The sequence below is a fragment of the Xiphophorus hellerii genome, chromosome 13 (assembly GCF_003331165.1).
Source record: "Xiphophorus hellerii strain 12219 chromosome 13, Xiphophorus_hellerii-4.1, whole genome shotgun sequence".
In the NCBI taxonomy this organism is placed as follows: Eukaryota; Metazoa; Chordata; class Actinopteri; order Cyprinodontiformes; family Poeciliidae; genus Xiphophorus; species Xiphophorus hellerii.
The window spans coordinates 6,263,249-6,286,316 of NC_045684.1; the positions used below are offsets into that span (position 1 = coordinate 6,263,249).

A 23,068-nucleotide genomic window follows, 5' to 3' on the forward strand; every position below is an offset into this window, starting at 1 on the left:
GTGTCTTTAATTGTTCTAACCAAGTAGCAAATACCACTGAAGGAATTCTCTGTAGGTCTAGGATTTTTAGATCTTTATGAACATTTTGATTTGAATAAGCAAAACAATCTTTTAACTGCAACATCTTGTTTTTCCTATTCAAACTATTTCGCAAAGGTTTGTTGTTTCCACTTCTCAAGCTTTTGTTCATAACTTGATTTATTCAAAAGAAACAATATTAATCAGCTGGAACCTTTTAAAAACAATTTTATTGGCAAAGAATCCAAGTTTTTAATTTTAAAAAAAGTTATGAAAAAAAATATTTAGGAACTACCATCACCAGCAGTCAGAGGGTTTTCTGCTTGGAACAAAAAATAATTTGAAAAAATATTTCTATAAATAGTTTAAACTCCAAGTGCTTTTGTTTCTTTAATTGTTCTAACCAAATGGCAAAGAATTATTATTATTATTATTATTATTATTATTATTAATTTAGTCTCATATCCAAATATATATATATTAGTAGAAAACGACTGAATGAATAAATTAAAAACTTTTAAAAAATAGAAAATTAATAAAAATAAATAAATAATTTGTGGAGACGTTCAGTGTTTTAGTTTCAGTGCAGCTGTTGAGTCAGATCAGTTCCCCTCCAGCTGAGGGAGGTTTTTGTACGACGTTCTATCACTGTGTGAACGAGCTGTAACCCTGCTGACAGTAATAAACTCCTGAATCTTCAGCCTGAACTCCACTGATGGTCAGAGTGAAGTCAGAACCTGATCTTCTTCCACTGAAACGAGCTGGAACTCCAGACTGGAGAGTTGCAGCATATCGAATCAAAAGTTTAGGAGCTTCTGCAGGTTTCTGAAGGTACCAGTGGAGGATGCTACCAACACCTGAACTGGTTTTACATGTGATGGAGACAGTCTGTCCTGGAGCAACAGACTGAGATCCAGGAGTCTGAGTCAGGATGATGTCTCCTGATGAACCTGGAAAATATGGAAAATAACAATTGAGAGAAACTATGTTTGATTACAAATTATTGATAATCTCCAAATAGATAAAAGGAAACATTAACATCTTGTTTCAATATTTCTCCATGATAGCAGAATTTTAATTATCATTTCTTCTTCAAACCAAGTTTTTATCAGAGTCTCACCCTGAACCAGGAGCCCCAGGATGGTCAGCAGTAGAGTCAGTGACATCATCATTGTGCTGCTGGTGTGTCAGTGGCTCTGAAAGGCCTGGACAGCCACTGATCAACTCTGACCTCTTAACAGCTGTAGCAGAGAGGCAGGACACATATGCAAACACACAGTCAGTCACATGGAGCTGAACTGGCAGCAGGTTTCCTCCTGAAACATCAATGTATTAAGAAAGACTAAGAGAGGAACTTTAATAGGGCTCTTTATAATCTTTTACCAGTTAACACTGAAGGAATTTTCTATAGGTCTAGTACTTTTACATCTTTGTGAACTTTATGATGTCAATAAGCAAAACAAACTTTTTATTGGAACATCTTGTTTCTTCTATTCAAACTATTTCTCAAGGGTTTGTTGTTTCCGATTCTCAAACTTTTATTTATAACTTGATTTATTCAAAAGAAACAATTACAATAAGCTAGAATCTTTTTAAAACCATTCAATTAACAAAGAATCCAAATTGTTACTTTTAGAAAAAGTTTTTTCTTGCTGACAGACCTCACTAATGTCACATACTTGTTATCATTTGATAATTCAGAGAAAATGTTTTCATATTTTCCTTTCATCCATACCTGACAAACGGTCTATGTCTCTATTTGTTAATTCAAAGAAAAAGACTTGACACCACATCTCAGCTTGTTGTATTTCTGTTTGTGGAAATAATCTGGCAGTACCTTTAAAACCAAGTATTCAAAAATTGTTGGTTCTAGTCATCTGACAGCAGTAAGATCCAGGCTCTAAAAATAAATCCATTATCAAGCATTAATATTGATTTAGATATGAATTATTTTCCAATAGTAATGGCAAACTTAGCAAATCATTTTAAACAAGGCTAACCTAACATTAAAGAACCTCCTGGATTGTTTTTCCTGTCTTCCTACATGTGCTTATGAGAATAAATCCTGTAAGGTGTTTAACAATCATTAAAATAGATTTTGGTGTTATTACCAATGGTTTTCCTTGACTTCATGTATGATTGTTTAAAAATAAAACATGGAAAATATTTTGTAGCCTTTCTAAAATCAAAGTTACTTCAGCCTTCCTCAAGATTCAGAAACCTTGAGGAAGATTTTGTTTGAACAATAAAGTCAAACATCAAAAATAATCATGAAATAATATTTTAAAATATAATGTCTTAATATCATAACTGAATGTGTTCTTGTGTTTAATGGAAATATAATTTCTGGCCTGATGTGTTCAGTGAACTGTATCAGTGTCTGATGCAGATTCCAGCTGCAGAACAAAGTTCAGTTTCTGTTCAGTCAGACTGAAGGAGGTTTTTGTACGATGATTTTTCACTGTGTGAACACCCACTGACTGTTGATGTAATGATAACTCTGACAGTAATAAACTCCTGCATCTTCAGCCTGAACTCCACTGATGGTCAGAGTGAAGTCTAATTTATTTCCTGCTCCACTTCCACTGAATCTGGAGGAGATTCCTGAAAATCTGGATGATGTTAGATAGATCAGAGCTTTAGGAACTTCTAAAGGTTTCTGGTGGTACCAGGACAGACAGACCTCTGAACCAATGCCGCAATCAGATGCAGAAAGTGCCTGACTGGCCTTACATTCAATAGTGACAGTCTGACCAAGCTGCACTGATTTGGCTGCTGATTGAGTCACAACAACATTTTGTCCATCAGATCCTGAGGAGAGAGAAAAAACTCTGGACATGAGATGGTGAAACTCAGCTACACTCCAAATGATTTTCACATGACAGAAAAATGATTTTCCTCACCCTGAGTGAAGCAGAGGAGAGTCCAGATGAGGACGCAGATCAAAGTCATGTTTTTGATGAGGAGGATTTCTGTGTCTTCTGTTGTGATGAAGGACAGCTGTCAGTCATCCAGAGTTCAACTGTCAGGACTATAAACTCTCCCAGAGCACTGGAGCATGGAGCTGCTGATGCAAATCAGTTTATTTAAGATTTGAATGGAATCCTTTAGATTGTGTTCTTTATACTTGATATTTTATTATAAAGTTCTTGCTTCATCAATATGTATCTGCTATCAGATTAGCGTTAATTCTGGTCTCAAAAAAAACATGTTTTAATTTCTGATTTAACTGAGTCAAATGTTTTAATATTTAGTATGTGCTTATCAATTTTGTTTTCTGTTTTGTCATTTCAAACCTGGGCTACATTGTAAATGAGATCTTAGATCTGTAAAAGGACAATCTGTAAAAAAAAATGTTTTGTACCATTAAAATTACGTTTAGAGAGGAGGAAATATTAAATGTATTTTTGGTTTAATTTATTTTAAAGTCATTTATTAGTAGGTTTTGAATGTTTTGTAAAATGGTAATATATCATTGGGGCCTGCCATGCAAAGCAATGGCAGGAACCTATTGTTATTGTCGGAGAAAGTGTTTCTTTATTGGGGCCTGCCATGCAAAGCAATGGCAGGAACCTATTACTATTGTCGGAGAGAAGCGTCTCTTTAATCTTCTTCTTTATTTTTCTTCCGTCACCGTTAATGCGGCTCATACAGCTGGGTGCACACCTACAAATGAGGTATCAAAACGTGCAGAAAATTCACGCCATTGGAGCTATTATTTTTGGTGGGATTTGGGCTTAACGTGGCGACATAATTCGCAAAAAACTGCGAAAAAAACCCCATTATAAGTCAATGGGAAAAATCCTGGAAATACCCTATTTTTGAGGATTTGCTGTGTCGTCACAAATTCACCTAGAAATGCCATTAAAATTTCATTTTGTAGATACGTCTGTGATCTCTTCGAAAGTGAAGACGGCTCGTCGATACCAGTTACGGTTTGTCCACAATTTGCCTCTAAGCGACCCAAAGTTTCTCATTTTTCCTAAAGTTAGAGTGCGTCTCTGGCTGCTTAGAGTGAGAGATGAAGACAACTTTTTCAACCCAAATCATTTTTGAAATCGCCATCACGCCCACAAATATCGCACGATTAGTATCAAAATCGGTCCTCACATTGATACGCCTGTCTGCTCCGGTAAAATGTTTTCGAAATTTATCTAGACCGTACGGTTTTCTGTCACGGTGCTTCAGAGCAAAGTCATGCGACAGGATTTTCTGAGGCTGTCTGAGGCTTTCTCCCATGTATTTGAATAGAATTTCAGATCTGGGCACAACATTTCTTTCTCTCATCGCTGTAAATGCTCTGAGTGAGGTACAGATATGAATCTCGGGACTATCGCAGAAGACACATTGCCCTCTCATACGCTCGAAACGCTTTTCGAATATGTATTACGGTTCCCGGACAGGAAGGATTTGTTTCCAATGCTTTTTTTCAGTAAAACGTGTTTGCTCAAACACACAATTGTGTGTTTGAGAGCTCAGAGCTCAGAGCTCACACCCTGCTGAGACCATTATTTGCCATAGCAACGGATCTCAAGAGGCTATTGGCTGCTGATTAGGACTACAGATACGCATCATTGTAGTTCTATCTATCCTCAGTTGAAACAGATCAGGACTGAACTGGCCTTTAGAACTAATTGCTGCTATGGGCTGTATATAACTGATTTAACTCAGTAACTGTTACACATGGGATTAGTTTTGAACTTTAAAATGAAGCTTAACAAAAATTTCACAATAAAAGCCTTGAATATTTTTACATCAGGTAATTGCGCTTTTTGGCTTTATGTGACTTTTTTATCCAAAGCACTGTTACACAATGGAATAGTTTGGCCCTCTGAAATGAAGCATACTGAAAATTTCAAAATAAAAACCTTGAATATTTTTACATCATGTAATTGCTCTTTTTGGCCGTATATGACTGTTTCATCCAAAGCACTGTTACACATGGGATTAGTTCGGAACTTTAAAATGGAGCATAATAATAATTTCAAAATAAAAGCCTTGAATATTTTTACATCAGGTAATTGCGCTTTTTGGCTTTATGTGACTTTTTTATCCAAAGCACTGTTACACAATGGAATAGTTTGGCCCTCTGAAATGAAGCATACTGAAAATTTCAAAATAAAAGCCTTGAATATTTTTACGTCATGTAATTGCTCTTTTTGGCCGTATATGACTTTTTCATCCAAAGCACTGTTACACATGGGATTTGTTCGGAACTTTAAAATGGAGCATAATAATAATTTCAAAATAAAAGCCTTGAATATTTTTACATCAGGTAATTGCGCTTTTTGGCTTTATGTGACTTTTTCATCCAAAGCACTGTTACACATGGGATTAGTTCGGAACTTTAAAATGGAGCATAATAATAATTTCAAAATAAAAGCCTTGCATATTTTTACATCAGGTAATTGCGCTTTTTGGCTTTATGTGACTTTTTCATCCAAAGCACTGTTACACATGGGATTCGTTCAGAACTTTAAAATGGAGCATACTGAAAATTTCAAAATAAAAGCCTTGAGAATTTTTACATGAGATTATTGCTGTTTTGAGCACTATATAACTGATTTTATCCAATGACTGTTATTCATGGGATTAGGTTGGCCCTTTGAAATGAAGTTTAACAAAACTTCCAAAATAAAAGCCTTGACAAAAATTTTAAATCGTACTGAATGGTGCACGTCCGCCTTACTTAACGTTCTTGCGGTTCTCCGCGTGCCATTGATTATGTTGCGGCGTTCTTTAGCGTCGATGCCGATTTGTGGCGTGACGACGCCGGGCCCAAACCCCACGGGCGCGCCTTGGCAGGCCCCGGCTAAATTTCTTCCGAAATTTTCTAGTTGGGGCCTGCCATGCAAAGCAATGGCAGGAACCTATTGCTATTGTCGGAGAAAGTGTTTCTTTATTCTTTATTTTTCTTCCGTAACCGTTAATGCGGCTCATACCGCTGGGTGCACACCTACAAATGAGGTATCAAAACGTGCAGAAAATTCACGCCATTCCAGCTATTACTTCTGGTGGGATTTGGGCTTAACGTGGCGACATAATTCGCAAAAAACTACGAAAAAAACCCCATTATAAGTCAATGGGAAAAATCCTAGAAATACCCTATTTTTGAGGATTTTCTGTGTCGTCACAAATTCACCTAGAAATGCCATTCAAATTTCATTTTGTAGATACGTCTGTGATCTCTTCGAAAGTGAAGACGGCTCGTCGATACCAGTTACGGTTTGTCCACAATTTGCCTCTAAGCGACCCAAAGTTTCTCATTTTTTCTAAAATTAGAGTGACAGCCCATCTCGGCTAGAGTGAGAAATGAAGAGGTTTTTTGAGCCCAAAATAATTTTGAAATCGCCATCACGGCCACAAATATCGCACGATTTGTATCAAAATCGGTCCTGACATTGATACGCCTGTCTGCTCCGGTAAAATGTTTTCGAAATTTATCTAGACCGTACGGTTTTCTGTCACGGTGCTTCAGAGCAAAGTCATGCGACAGGATTTTCTGAGGCTCTCAGGCTGTTTCACTAACACTTCACACCTTGGTGTGAAACTTATTTAACATAGCAACGGATCTCAAGAGGCTATTGGCTGCTGATTTGGACTACAAATACGCATCATTGTAGTTCTATCTATCCTCAGTTGAAACAGATCAGGACTGAGAACTGGCCTTTAGAACTACCCGCTGCTATGGGCTGTATATAACTGATTTAACTCAGTAACTGTTACACATGGGATTATTTTGGAACTTTAAAATTAAGCATACTGAAAATTTCAAAATAAAAGCCTTGAATATTTTACATGACGTAATTGCTCTTTTTGGCCGTATATGACTTTTTCATCCAAAGCAATGTTACACATGGGATTAGTTCGGAACTTTAAAATGGAGCATAATAATAATTTCAAAATAAAAGCCTTGAATATTTTTACATCAGGTAATTGCTGTTTTTGGCTTTATGTGACTTTTTCATCCAAAGCACTGTTACACATGGGATTAGTTTGGAACTTTAAAATTAAGCATACTGAAAATTTCAAAATAAAAGCCTTGAATATTTTACATGACGTAATTGCTTTTTTTGGCCGTATATGACTTTTTCATCCAAAGCACTGTTACACATGGGATTACTTCGGAACTTTAAAATGGAGCATAATAATAATTTCAAAATAAAAACCTTGAATATTTTTACATCAGGTAATTGCTCTTTTTGGCCGTATATGACTTTTTCATCCAAAGCACTGTTACACATGGGATTACTTCGGAACTTTAACATGGAGCATAATAATAATTTCAAAATAAAAGCCTTGAATATTTTTACATCAGGTAATTGCGCTTTTTGGCTTTATGTGACTTTTTTATCCAAAGCACTGTTACACAATGGAATAGTTTGGCCCTCTGAAATGAAGCATACTGAAAATTTCAAAATAAAAGCCTTGAATATTTTTACATCATGTAATTGCTCTTTTTGGCTTTGTATGACTTTTTCATCCAAAGCACTGTTACACATGGGATTCGTTCGGAACTTTAAAATGGAGCATAATAATAATTTCAAAATAAAAGCCTTGAATATTTTTACATCATGTAATTGCTCTTTTTGGCTTTATATGACTTTTTCATCCAAAGCACTGTTACACATGGGATTAGTTCGGAACTTTAAAATGGAGCATAATAATAATTTCAAAATAAAAGCCTTGAATATTTTTACATCAGGTAATTGCTGTTTTTGGCTTTATGTGACTTTTTCATCCAAAGCACTGTTACACATGGGATTAGTTTGGAACTTTAAAATTAAGCATACTGAAAATTTCAAAATAAAAGCCTTGAATATTTTACATGACGTAATTGCTTTTTTTGGCCGTATATGACTTTTTCATCCAAAGCACTGTTACACATGGGATTACTTCGGAACTTTAAAATGGAGCATAATAATAATTTCAAAATAAAAACCTTGAATATTTTTACATCAGGTAATTGCTCTTTTTGGCCGTATATGACTTTTTCATCCAAAGCACTGTTACACATGGGATTACTTCGGAACTTTAACATGGAGCATAATAATAATTTCAAAATAAAAGCCTTGAATATTTTTACATCAGGTAATTGCGCTTTTTGGCTTTATGTGACTTTTTTATCCAAAGCACTGTTACACAATGGAATAGTTTGGCCCTCTGAAATGAAGCATACTGAAAATTTCAAAATAAAAGCCTTGAATATTTTTACATCATGTAATTGCTCTTTTTGGCTTTGTATGACTTTTTCATCCAAAGCACTGTTACACATGGGATTCGTTCGGAACTTTAAAATGGAGCATAATAATAATTTCAAAATAAAAGCCTTGAATATTTTTACATCATGTAATTGCTCTTTTTGGCTTTATATGACTTTTTCATCCAAAGCACTGTTACACATGGGATTAGTTCGGAACTTTAAAATGGAGCATAATAATAATTTCAAAATAAAAGCCTTGAATATTTTTACATCATGTAATTGCTGTTTTTGGCTTTGTATGACTTTTTCATCCAAAGCACTGTTACACATGGGATTAGTTCGGAACTTTAAAATGGAGCATAATAATAATTTCAAAATAAAAGCCTTGAATATTTTTACATCATGTAATTGCTGTTTTTGGCTTTGTATGACTTTTTCATCCAAAGCACTGTTACACATGGGATTAGTTCGGAACTTTAAAATGGAGCATAACAATAATTTCAAAATAAAAGCCTTGAATATTTTTACATCAGGTAATTGCTGTTTTTGGCCGTATATGACTTTTTCATCCAAAGCACTGTTACACATGGGATTAGTTCGGAACTTTAAAATGGAGCATAATAATAATTTCAAAATAAAAGCCTTGAATATTTTTACATCATGTAATTGCTGTTTTTGGCTTTGTATGACTTTTTCATCCAAAGCACTGTTACACATGGGATTAGTTCGGAACTTTCAAATGGAGCATAATAATAATTTCAAAATAAAAGCCTTGAATATTTTTACATCAGGTAATTGCGCTTTTTGGCTTTATGTGACTTTTTTATCCAAAGCACTGTTACACAATGGAATAGTTTGGCCCTCTGAAATGAAGCATACTGCAAATTTCAAAATAAAAGCCTTGAATATTTTTAAATCAGATAATTGCTCTGTTGAGCATTATATAACTGATTTAACCCAATGACTATTACGCATGGGATTAGTTTGGCCCTTTGAAATGAAGTTTAACAAAACTTCCAAAATAAAAGCCTTGACAAAAATTTTAAATCATACTGAATGGTGCACGTCCGCCTTACTTTATGTTCTTGCGATTCTCCGCGTGCCACTGATTACGTTGCGGCGTTCTTTAGCGTCGATGCCAATTTGTAGCGTGACGACGCCGGGCCCATACCCCACGGGCGCGCCTTGGCAGGCCCCGGCTAAATTTCTTCAGAAATTTTGTTTTTCTAGTTGGGGCCTGCCATGCAAAGCAATGGCAGGAACCTATTACTCTACACCCAACAAGCGTCTCTTTATTATTATAGTTCTTTATTTTTCTTCCGTAACCGTTAATGCGGCTCGTACCGCTGGGTGCACACCTACAAATGAGGTATCAAAACGTGCAGAAAATTCACGCCATTGTTGCTATTACTTTTGGTGGGATTTGGGCTTAACGTGGCGACATAATTCGCAAAAAACTACGAAAAAAACCCCATTATAAGTCAATGGGAAAAATCCTGGAAATACCCTATTTTTGAGGATTTTCTGTGTCGTCACTAATTCACGTAGAAATGCCATTCAAATTTCATTTTGTAGATACGTCTGTGATCTCTTCGAAAGTGAAGACGGCTCGTCGATAACAGTTACGGTTTGTCCACAATTTGCCTCTAAGCGACCCAAAGTTTCTCATTTTTTCTAAAGTTAGAGTGCTTTTCTCACTGATTAGAGTGAGAGATCAAGACAACTTTTTCAACCCAAATCATTTTTGAAATCGCCATCACGCCCACAAATATCGCACGATTAGTATCAAAATCGGTCCTGACATTGATACGCCTGTCTGCTCCGGTAAAATGTTTTCGAAATTTATCTAGACCGTACGGTTTTCTGTCACGGTGCTTCAGAGCAAAGTCATGCGACAGGATTTTCTGAGGCTGTCTGAGGCTCTCTCCCATGTATTTGAATAGAATTTCAGATCTGGGCACAACATTTCTTTCTCTCATCGCTGTAAATGTTCTGAGTGAGGTACAGATATGAATCTCGGGACTATCGCAGAAGACACATTGAACTGTCATACGCTTAAAACGCTTTTCGAATATGTATTACGGTTCCCGACCAGGAAGGATTTGTTTCCAATGCTTTTTGTCAGTAAAACGTGTTTGCTCAAACACACAATTGTGTGTTTGACAGCTCAGAGCTCAGAGCTCACACCCTGCTGAGACCATTATTTGCCATAGCAACGGATCTCAAGAGGCTATTGGCTGCTGGTTTGGACTACAGATACGCATCATTGTAGTTCTATCTATAGTGGAACCCTCAGTTGAAACAGATCAGGACTGAACTGGCCTTTAGAACTATTTGCTGCTATGGGCTGTATATAACTGATTTAACTCAGGAACTGTTACACATGGTATTAGTTTGGAACTTTAAAATGGAGCATAATAATAATTTCAAAATAAAAGCCTTGAATATTTTTACATCATGTAATTGCTGTTTTTGGCTTTGTATGACTTTTTCATCCAAAGCACTGTTACACATGGGATTAGTTCGGAACTTTAAAATGGAGCATAATAATAATTTCAAAATAAAAGCCTTGAAAATTTTTACATGACGTAATTGCTCTTTTTGGCTTTATTTGACTTTTTCATCCAAAGCACTCTTACACATGGTATTAGTTCAGAACTTTAAAATGAAGCATACTGAAAATTTCAAAATAAAAGCCTTGAATATTTTTACATCATGTAATTGCTCTTTTTGGCTTTATTTGACTTTTTCATCCAAAGCACTGTTACACATGGTATTAGTTTGGCCCTTTGAAATGAAGCATACTGAAAATTTCAAAATAAAAGCCTTGAATATTTTTACATCATGTAATTGCTCTTTTTGGCTTTATTTGACTTTTTCATCCAAAGCACTGTTACACATGGTATTAGTTTGGAACTTTAAAATGGAGCATAATAATAATTTTAAAATAAAAGCCTTGAATATTTTTACATCATGTAATTGCTGTTTTTGGCTTTGTATGACTTTTTCATCCAAAGCACTGTTACACATGGGATTAGTTCGGAACTTTAAAATGAAACATACTGAAAATTTCAAAATAAAAGCCTTGAATATTTTTTACATCATGTAATTGCTCTTTTTGGCTTTATTTGACTTTTTCATCCAAAGCACTGTTACACATGGGATTAGTTTGGCCCTTTGAAATGAAGCATACTGAAAATTTTAAAATAAAAGCCTTGAATATTTTTACATGACGTAATTGCTGTTTGTGGCTTTATGTGACTTTTTCATCCAAAGCACTGTTACACATGGGATTAGTTTGGAACTTTAAAATTAAGCATACTGAAAATTTCAAAATAAAAGCCTTGAATATTTTACATGACGTAATTGCTTTTTTTGGCCGTATATGACTTTTTCATCCAAAGCACTGTTACACATGGGATTAGTTCGGAACTTTAAAATGGAGCATACTGAAAATTTCAAAATAAAAGCCTTGAATATTTTTACATCAGCTACTTGTGTTTTGAGCATTATATAACTATTTTAACCCAAGGACTATTACGCATGGGATTAGTTTGGCCCTTTGAAATGAAGTTTAACAAAACTTCCAAAATAAAAGCCTTGAATATTTTTACATCATGTAATTGCTCTTTTTGGCTTTATTTGACTTTTTCATCCAAAGCACTGTTACACATGGTATTAGTTTGGAACTTTAAAATGGAGCATAATAATAATTTTAAAATAAAAGCCTTGAATATTTTTACATCATGTAATTGCTGTTTTTGGCTTTGTATGACTTTTTCATCCAAAGCACTGTTACACATGGGATTAGTTCGGAACTTTAAAATGAAACATACTGAAAATTTCAAAATAAAAGCCTTGAATATTTTTTACATCATGTAATTGCTCTTTTTGGCTTTATTTGACTTTTTCATCCAAAGCACTGTTACACATGGGATTAGTTTGGCCCTTTGAAATGAAGCATACTGAAAATTTTAAAATAAAAGCCTTGAATATTTTTACATGACGTAATTGCTGTTTGTGGCTTTATGTGACTTTTTCATCCAAAGCACTGTTACACATGGGATTAGTTTGGAACTTTAAAATTAAGCATACTGAAAATTTCAAAATAAAAGCCTTGAATATTTTACATGACGTAATTGCTTTTTTTGGCCGTATATGACTTTTTCATCCAAAGCACTGTTACACATGGGATTAGTTCGGAACTTTAAAATGGAGCATACTGAAAATTTCAAAATAAAAGCCTTGAATATTTTTACATCAGCTACTTGTGTTTTGAGCATTATATAACTATTTTAACCCAAGGACTATTACGCATGGGATTAGTTTGGCCCTTTGAAATGAAGTTTAACAAAACTTCCAAAATAAAAGCCTTGACAACATTTTAAATCGTACTGAATGGTGCACGTCCGCCTCGCTTAACGTTCTTGTGGTTCTCCGCGTGCCACTGGTTACGTTGCGGCGTTCTTTGGCGTCGACGCCGATTTGTGGCGTGACGACGCCGGGCCCAAGCCCGACGGGCGCGCCTTGGCAGGCCCCGGCTAAATTTCTTCAGAAATTTTGTTTTTCTAGTTATGCTATTGAGTTTCACAGGTTCTACAGTAAAACTAAATTTAAATCATACTGGTGAACTTTAGAAACAAGATCCTAACTTTTAGGTTTTTAAATATGATTGGCACAAAAAGTACAATAAATAAAAAGTAAATCTGTTTGATAGAGCTGATAACCATTTCTGTTCAAATTATTTAAATTTAAAAGACTGATTATTTAAACATTTTATTGTGAAATTGCTTGAAACCATTTGTCGTCTTAATGCAGCCAAGGTTACAGACGTTTCCCATTGATACCAGTTGATTTATAATCCACGCATATAAAATATCATAATAGAAAATCTTGTGTTCTCAGTCAGGCCCATCCTTCCATTTTCTAACACCTTTACCCCTAGTGGGGTCAGGAGGGGTGCTGGTGCCTATCGCCAGCTAATGTTCCGGGCGAGAGGCGGGGTTACCCTGGACAGGTTGCCAATCTGTCGCAAGGCAACACAGAGACAGACAGGACAAACAACCATGCACACACACACTAGGGAGAATTTAGAGAGAAAATTTAACCTGACAGTCATGTTTTTGGTGGGAAGAAGCCAGAGTAGCCAGAAAGAACCAACGCATGCGCAGGGAGAACATGCAAACACCATGCAGAAAGACGACCAGGGTGGGAATCGAACCCAGGACCTTCTTGCTGCAAGGCAACAGTGCTACCAACTGCACCACTGTGCAGCCCCAGTTATGCCCAGTTAGGCCCACATATGCTCAGTTGTATATAGAATAGCTGAATTTATATCTATTGTATGTGTTACATTCCAGTGAACATTGTGTATTTAAATAAATATTAGCATGATACCAAAAACATGAATTAAAGGGTTTTTTTCTCTAAATCTAAATGAATTCAGGGAGTAAGAGATTAGAAAATATCTTCTAATCATTCAATCATGTTTTCAATGATGAGGTATGAAGGTATCATTGTGAAGTATTTTTTGTATATATATATTCATCAGAATGAAATTATATTGATTTTATAGTTAGTTTGAATTCAGTGTTTATATGTCAAACTATCATATTTTTTGTCATCAAACCAGAGATTGGAGTTTACTACTGTTGGGTCATTTAAGAGTTTGAAGCCATTCTTGCAAATTTTTAATATTTAACACATGAAACTATTTTGTAACTTGATGTTTTAAAAACATGGCTCCACAAATTGCTCATGTTCTTCTATTGCTTTTATAAATTGCTGTTGTTCTAGCAAAAAAAAAGTCAGAGTTTGGTTTATTATAGATTATTATGAATAATTAAATACTCAAACCATGTTAATTTCTGTGATATGAATAGTTGATGTGATTCCACTTGAATGAGCAAAAAAATATATAATTTCAACTTGGTCTTTTGTAGAATCTGTTCTGCTTTACGTCTCTTTAGAACATAGAAAATTATTCTTCAAAAATTAATGTGTCAGATGAGAATTAACAATAATTTCCCTGCTACTGCTCCAGTTCTGTTTATTATGTACCGAATCTATAAAGTGTGCGTCTAATTTGTGTGTTCAGTGAACTGTATCAGTGTCTGATGCAGATTCCAGCTGCAGAACAAAGTTCAGTTTCTGCTCAGTCAGACTGAGGGAGGTTTTTGTACGATGATTTTTCACTGTGTGAACACATGCTGACTTTTGATGTAATGATAACTCATACAGTAATAAACTCCTGCATCTTCAGCCTGAACTCCACTGATGGTCAGAGTGAAGTCTAATCCATTTCCTGCTCCACTTCCACTGAATCTGGAGGAGATTCCTGAAAATCTGTCTGATGTCCAGTAGATCAGAGCTTTAGGAGCTTCTCCAGGTTTATGATGGTACCAGGACAGGCAGGGTGTGTTACAACCTACTTGTCTACTGGCCTTACAGTCAATAGTGACAGTCTGACCAAGCTGCACAGATTTGGCTGCTGATTGAGTCACAACAACATTTTGTCCATCAGATCCTGAGGAGAGAGAAAAACTCTGGACATGAGATGGTGAAACTCAGCTACACAAAGTGACTCTGTATGGGAAAATAAGATATTTAAATGTGTTTGCAAAATATGTATATATCTTTATGAGAGTTTCATCGTAGTTTATCAGCAAAATAATCTTTACACTAGAAGATTTTGTTTGTCATATTCAAACTAGTTTCCCAACGGTTCGTTGTTTAATTTATAACTTGATAAAATGATCACATTAAGCTTTAATCTTTTCAAAATAATTAAATTGGCAAAGAATCCAATTTTTTACCTTTTGAAAAAGTTTTTTCCTGCTGACAGACTGCACTAATGTCATGTACTTGATGATAATTCAGAGAATAAACTTTCATACCTTTCTTTCATTAATATCTGACAACTGTTTATGTTTCTATTTGTTAATTTGCAGAACAAGAAATGACTTCACATCTCAGCTTGTTGTATTTCTGTCTGTGAAAAATATCTGGAAGAACCTTTAGAACCAAATATTCAAAACATGTTGGTTCTAATCATCTGTCAGTCATATGGTCCAGGTTCTAAAAACTAAATGCAGGATCAAGCATTAATAATGATTAGATATGAATTATTTTAAAATAGTAATGGCAGAGTTATTAAATTATTCTTCCCAGGGCCAACACAACAATAAAGAACCTCCTGGATTATTTTTTCTGTCTTCCTACATGTGCTTATGAGAATAAATCCTGTAAGGTGTTTAGCAATGATTAAAATACATTTTGGTGTTATTACCATTGGTTTTCCTTGACTTCATGTATGATTGTTTAAGAATAATACATGGAAAATATTTTGTAGCCTTTCTAAAATCAAAGTTACTTCAACCTTCCTCAAGATCTTGAAAATGAAATCCTTCTTTTCTAAATCGGAAAAATAAAGTCAAACATCTAAAATCATCATGAAATAGTATCATTTTAAAATATAATTTCTTAATCTCATAACTGAATGTGTTCTTGTGTTTAATGGAAATATAATTTCTGGCCTGATGTGTTCAGTGAACTGTATCAGTGTCTGATGCAGATTCCAGCTGCAGAACAAAGTTCAGTTTCTGTTCAGTCAGACTGAGGGAGGTTTTTGTACGATGATTTTTCACTGTGTGAACACGGGGCCACTGTGGTAACTCTGACAGTAATAAACTCCTGCATCTTCAGCCTGAACTCCACTGATGGTCAGAGTGAAGTCTAATCCATTTCCTGCTCCACTTCCCCTGAATCTGGAGGAGATTCCTGAAAATCTGTCTGATGTCCGGTAGATCAGAGCTTTAGGAGCTTCTCCGGGTTTCTGATGGTACCAGGACAGACAGTAACCAGATGGATAACGACAGAGAGCTACTTGTCTACTGGCCTTACAGTCAATAGTGACAGTCTGACCAAGCTGCACTGATTTGGCTGCTGATTGAGTCACAACAATATTTTGTCCATCAGATCCTGAGGAGAGAGAGGAAACTCTGGACATGAGATGGTGAAACTCAGCTACACTCCAAATGATTTTCACATGACAGAAAAATGATTTTCCTCACCCTGAGTGAAGCAGAGGAGAGTCCAGATGAGGACGCAGATCAAAGTCATGTTTTTGATGAGGAGGATTTCTGTGTCTTCTGTTGTGATGAAGGACAGCTGTCAGTCATCCAGAGTTCAACTGTCAGGACTATAAACTCTCCCAGAGCACTGGAGCATGGAGCTGCTGATGCAAATCAGTTTATTTAAGATTTGAATGGAATCCTTTAGATTGTGTTCTTTATACTTGATATTTTATTATAAAGTTCTTGCTTCATCAATATGTATCTGCTATCAGATTAGCGTTAATTCTGGTCTCAAAAAAAACATGTTTTAATTTCTGATTTAACTGAGTCAAATGTTTTAATATTTAGTATCTGCTTATCAATTTTGTTTTCTGTTTTGTCATTTCAAACCTGGGCTACATTGTAAATGAGATCTTAGATCTAAAAAAGGAGAATCTGTAAAAAAAAAATGTTTTGTATGAATAAAATTACATTTAGGGAGGAGAAAATATTAAATGTATTTTTGATTTAATTTATTTTAAAGTCATTTTTAGTAGGTTTTGAATGTTTTGTAAAATGGTTAATATTTATTCAATATACTATTGAGTTTCACAGGTTCTACAGTAAAACTAAATTTAATTCAAACTGGTGAACTTTAGAAACAAGATCCTAACTTTTAAGTTTTTAAATATGATTGGCACAAAAAGTACAATAAATAAAATCAAAATAAATCTGTTGGATAGAGCTGATAACCATTTCTGTTCAAATTATTTAAATTTAAAAGACTGATTATTTAAACATTTCATTGTGAAATTGCTTGAAACCATTTGTCGTCTTAATGCAGCAAAGGTTACAGACGTTTCCCACTGATACCAGCTGATTTATAATCCACACATAAAAAATATCATAATGGAAGATCTTGTGTTCTCAGTCAGGCCCAGTTAGGCCCAAATGCGCTCAGTTGTATATAGAATAGCTGAATTTATATCTGTTGTATGTGTTACATTCCAGTGAACATTGTGTATTTAAATTAATATTAGCCTGATACCAAAAACATAAATTAAAGTTTTTTTCTCTAAATCTAAATGAATTCAGGGAGTAAGAGATTAGAAAATATCTTCTAATCATTCAATCATGTTTTACGTGATGAAGTATGAAGGTATCATGAAGATTTTTTTCATATATTTATATTTATTTATTAGACTGAAACCTGGATGTCAAAGTTCATTAATGATGTTTCCTCAGTGTTTCCATGGATACTACCGTCCTCCTACTCTCAGGAGAAATAGAGTCAAAAGGAAACTGTTTTGTGTGGCAACATCTCTGGTAAAACTTTTCAAAATGTCTGCAATAAAGTTAACATATATTGATAAGGATTATGTCTCCACCAAGTTATTTATTTATTTATTTATATTTTTTTATGCCTGCATCTCTCTCTGAAAAAGTGTCAAAATATGTATGTTTTTGTGGTGGAACCTTCCCTTTATATAAACAAAAATATTTATGAAGAAGAAACCAAAATTAGTGACTGTTGATGTCAGAAACAATATAATTAAATATATTTTCCAGCTGTGTTTTTCAGGTTGAAACTGTTCATTTAGAGTTTGTTGTGTTCAGAGTCAGAGAGCCGTGTCTCTACAGTCAGAGGTTTTTGTACGACGACTCAACCAGTTTGTATCACTGTGGTACACGTTTGGTGGAGGAACCAGGCTGGAGTTTGGAAGTAAGTTCAATATTTCACATTTTATTATAATATGAGCGGTACACTGTTGTTAGTTTTATCAATAAACTAATATAATTGGAGACGTCCATAATTTGGGTTTATATTAATTTGCTTCAGTCAGTGATGAAAACTGCAGGTTGGGTCAGTAGTTAGAATCTTAGAGAAAATAAATTATTTTATTTCTGGTAAAAAGTTTTTTATTTATTATATGAAGGGGAAATGTAACTTTAGTTATAGAAAAGTAGAGCTCAATTTATGTTTAATCTTATTTTCTAGTTAATGTATTTCAGGTTATATGAGGACTTTGTGTGCTGATATGCATGAGTTCACAGTGAAGGGAAGTGAAACAGTGTGTGAGGGAGTGACTGGTGGAGCAGAAAAAATGTTCAACTGAAGAATCTTAAAGAAAGTCATTTCTCCCACAGTAAAGATGGTCCAGATTCTGCTGTCTGGTTAACAGGTGTGTGGTTCCTGTTCTCTAACCTGATTGGTGTCTCCTAGGTGATACTCGCCCCACCTTGACAGTGCTGCCCCCCTCCAGTGTGGAGCTGCAGCAGCAGCAGGTTAGCCTCATGTGTCTGGCCAACAAGGGCTTCCCCTCAGACTGGACTCTGTCCTGGAAGCTGGACGGCAGCAGCAGCAGCAGCAGCAGCTGGGAGCAGAGCAGGAGCCCCGGGGTGCTGCAGAATGACGGCCTCTACAGCTGGAGCAGCACCCTGAGGCTCCCTGCAGACCAGTGGAGGAAGGTGGGCTCTGTGACCTGTGAGGCCTCCCAGGGCTCCCAGTCCGCAGTCACAGAGACACTGAGGAGAGACCAGTGTTCCCAGTCCTGACCTGACTCTCTGAGACTCTGATACTGGCTTTAATCTGTCACTGCTCTCACTCTTTCTTTGCTGATTATTCTCTATTTTCACTGAGTCATGTTTGCTTGTCATGTTGGTCACTGTTCAGATAATAAATATTTACTCATCAACTTCTGGTTTCCACCTGTTGGTTATGTCCTACAGTTTCTTGATTTTAATTTAGGTGTCTTAACATTATCTATATTTGCCACAGATTAAAATTAATTATCCTTAATAGAAAGCTATTATGACATTTCAAATCATTTGGTGAAGTGTTTTGAATCAAACACATGAATCCATTCTGCTGTAAATATATTTATAAAACTTTGTTAGAAAATACTGAGATTCTGCCAGACCAGACATATTTTACAGACGTTCTTTGTTGTTTAATTAATGAAATAATTTGGGAAAAAACATTACTCAACTACCGGTGTCCACCTACTTTCTTAAAGTTTGAGACAACTAACTGTTGTTCTTCACAGCATAATCTATACTTTTACCTTTAGTCATCATGGCAAATTGTACAATCATAAAATTTGACCAGAAAAATATAATTCTACTGGCATTATTGATGCCCGGTGACAGACTGGCGACCTGTCCAGGGTGAACCCGCCTCTCGCCCAGAACGTTAGTTGGAGATAGACACCAGCACTTCCCGACCCCACTAGGGACGAGGGTGTACAGAAAATGGATGGATGGATGGATGGATGGATGGATGGATGGTATTATTGACCATAAATGTCTCAGCAAATAAAAATGACTACTTTAAAGCTTTTTAAAAAGTAGATTTGACTGTTTTTATTTTACTTGAATGTTTAATGTCAAGTAGAGTAAGGGCCATGCAGAGACCTTTGGAGGGGCAGGGGCTCAAAGTTAAAAAAGGGCACATTGAACAAGATCTTAAAACACCGTACAACAACACTGCAACAACCCATATTAATCAAGAATGTAAATGGATCCTACTATATCATTGCCATCATGTGGGGACAATGCAAAGCAAACGTAGTATATTTTCCCCAACAGGTATAAAGTTGCTGTTTCTGATGCTGACAGTCCTGGAGGTCTGAGTTGATCTGAGACTGTAGCTGTTAAACAGACCCAAAGGAGAGAAGGTCGCTGGTTATGAAGTTATGAAATAAGCAAATTTGATGCGATTTTAATAATTAAGCCCTAATAATATCTATTTAACCTCTATAACAACTTGGCTGGAAACAGATTTATAGATCAAAAAAGCTCAGAGGGGTTAACTCTATATAATTTTTTGATGTTAGCACCTCTGAGATCTAGAATTGTAAGACTGGAATATCAAGGAAAGAAAACTCAGTAGCTGCTGGTAGGGGCCCTCCAGACATTCAGGGGCCCCTAGAAATGGTTTAATCTTAACACAAACCATAGATAAAAACCTGTAGCCTTCATTTATAGAGAATGACAATGTTATTAAATTTTATTTAATGCATTCAGCTGGAAAATAAAAATAAAAATTTAGGATTTAATTAGGAAGTTTACTTTGTAAAAGTTTAAAGAATCATCTTGATAGTTTGGTTGTTGTGTTACCATGGCTACAATATGGTGTAATCTTTGTGCTTGAGTGGGTTTGTTCACAAATACATCCCAAACAACCAATAATCCGTGATTGATTTTAAACTCGGCCAATAAACCTGGTCTCCCTCTCACAGACTTCACCTTATCTATATTTAAACATGATACTGAGGTTCTTAGTAGGAAAGGTTTCAGGCTGGTGGGGGAGTTCTGTCTAAGGCCCCATATTACCTTGGACCGGCCCTGCATGAACAGCCACTGCGATGCGCATCTCTGGAATCTACCTGGAATCTACCTGGAATCCCCCGGTGGCCCCTGTCAGTCCGCCGATGCTTTGGGGACATTTTAATTCATTTAATTCTGGCATGTTTGGCTTTTTACTGCGGTTCTAATTATTGCTACAATATTTTCGCTTATGTTTATTTTGTGAACTCTAAATGGGCCGAATCTTCCTTTAACACTTGAGGTTCTGCAATAACTTCTCTTTACAGCCGCTCACCAGCCCAGATCCAGTCAGCAGCGACTTTAACCCGCCTGGTAGAAACGTTAAGGAGAAGCAGAGCGAACACAGAGCAGGTGGTACCAGGTGGTACCAGGTGGTACCGGGGCTTTGAGGTGCGTCACGACTCGCGGTGACAGTTGCAGTACCGTGTCTTATATCAGGATGTCTGATATAACGCAGACTGCCTGTAGCGAACCGGGCATTTAGCAGCCTGATTAAGTTAAAGTCAGAAGTTTTCTCTGCAGCGGAAGCATTTCTGTGTTTAGGGGCGAGGCGGGTTTTTTCCCGCTATTGCGAGGACAAATATGAAAATATAAATAGAAACAGTTTTTCCAACGTCAACATCAGACCTACGTTTTTATTCACAAACCAGTGTATGAAAAAATATTCTTGCCCATAATTTGATAGTTAGAGGGCACAGATCAGCCTCCTCCTCCTCACCATGGACCCGGAGTCTGAACAACACGGAGGAAGAGAAACAGAGTCATTATTAGACTGAGGGCAGCCAGGCTAGTTTATTTTGTTAAATTAATATATTTAGCTAAATATTATTGCTGAGGGACACAAGCAGGCCTTCTGACATACAGATAAAAAAAAACTCAAAAAGGGCACTAAGGGCATCACGTGCCTGGGAAGAGTTGAAGTAATGTAGTGAATGTCTGTGAAACACTCAGCTACCTGAAGAAATTTTAAATAATGAGTATTGTTTTAAATACAGTATTTTGGATTTTTTCTAACACACCACTCTTTCTGCTTCTGATTTAATCTGAAACTAATAAATATAAAATAATTAGTGACAAAAGCAAATGGGTGAATAAAGAAATATAGAAAATTTTGGCTATTTTTTTCTTAGAGCTTGACTTTTAGTAAAGTGTATTGAAATTAAATACTGTGTGATCAATGTTTGTGTTCAGTGAACTGTATCAGACTCCAGCTGACTCCAGTTTCTGTTCAGTCAGACTGAGGGAGGTTTTTGTACGATGATTTTTCACAGTGTGAACACCCACTGACTGTTTATATTATGAGCACTCTGACAGTAATAAACTGCAGCGTCTTCAGCCTGAACTCCACTGATGGTCAGAGTGAAGTCTGAGTTTGATCCACTTCCTGTGAAACGATTTGGAATCCCTGATGCTCTGTGATTTTCCCAGTAAATGAGCATTTTAGGAGGTTCTGTGTCCTTTTTTTGGTACCATGCTAACAAATAGTCTGATCCAACATAGTATACAGCTTGACTGGTTTTACAGCTGATGGTGGCCGAGCCTCCAAAGCCGGTATTTACTGCTGAAGGCTGAGTCACTGTGACCTGACCTCTGGACTCTGAGGACACAGAGACAAAAACATGCAGCAGATTCATGGTTTTCTTCATTTGAGATGTGCAGGGAGAGGAGAGCAGTTGGATTTTCTGGACTTTACCTGTGAAGCAGCAGTAGAGGAGAGTCCAGATGAGGACGCAGATCAAAGTCATGTTTTTGATGAGGAGGATTTCTGTGTCTTCTGTTGTGATGAAGGACAGCTGTCAGTCATCCAGAGTTCAACTGTCAGGACTATAAACTCTCCCAGAGCACTGGAGCATGGAGCTGCTGATGCAAAGTGGCTCTATGGAAATACTCTGAATGACTCCAACAGGGCAGGAACAATATGATGATGAAGTTTCGACATGAATCAATTTATGTAGCAAATGTTTTTAATTGTGTCAAATGTGTATTTTGATGCTTTTTCTTCAGCATTTTTTGTTGTGATGAACTTTTTACTCGTACAGAAAACTTCCTACATATATTTGGAATCAGGGTGTTGCCAGAAGTGTAAATTTTAATTTGAGTGATATTCCACTAGTGATCAGAAAATGTAAAACTTAAATTATGACTATGCATGTAATTATATATTATAATTTTTTTAGGATATTACTTTTTATCTCCCATGTCCCAAAAGTTTTGAAAGACGACCAACTTTGTTTAACATTTTTGGACAATGCAGAAACCTTAAGTTAACTATAGACTTTTAAATTTCTCAGATAGAAAAATGTTTCTTAATTCAAAATTAAAGTCTAAAACTCTGAAATGATCACTTTTACAGTAAAAAGTAAACTAAAAATACTGTTTAGACCTCCTTAGACAGTTACTGTGAAATCACTTCAAATAGCTTCTGGTGTTAATGCAGCCAGTGTCTTAATGCTCACTTCCTTTT

At 35.9% G+C, this 23,068-nt stretch overlaps 3 gene segments (V, D, J or C); 1 reads left to right on the forward strand and 2 right to left on the reverse strand.

Annotated features, from left to right (window-relative positions):
- Positions 1-539: 539 nt before the first annotated feature.
- On the reverse strand, positions 540-22,387 carry LOC116731170 (probable non-functional immunoglobulin kappa variable 6D-41). The segment is given in 3 exon segments: positions 540-968; positions 1,139-1,259; positions 22,298-22,387. Coding segments are annotated over 2 exon segments (357 nt in total).
- LOC116731169 (Ig kappa chain V region 3368-like) lies at positions 15,695-16,546 on the reverse strand. The segment is given in 2 exon segments: positions 15,695-16,201; positions 16,294-16,546. Coding segments are annotated over 2 exon segments (387 nt in total).
- LOC116731607 (Ig kappa-b4 chain C region-like) lies at positions 17,429-18,831 on the forward strand. The segment is given in 3 exon segments: positions 17,429-17,434; positions 17,893-17,998; positions 18,500-18,831. Coding segments are annotated over 3 exon segments (444 nt in total).
- Positions 22,388-23,068: the final 681 nt, after the last annotated feature.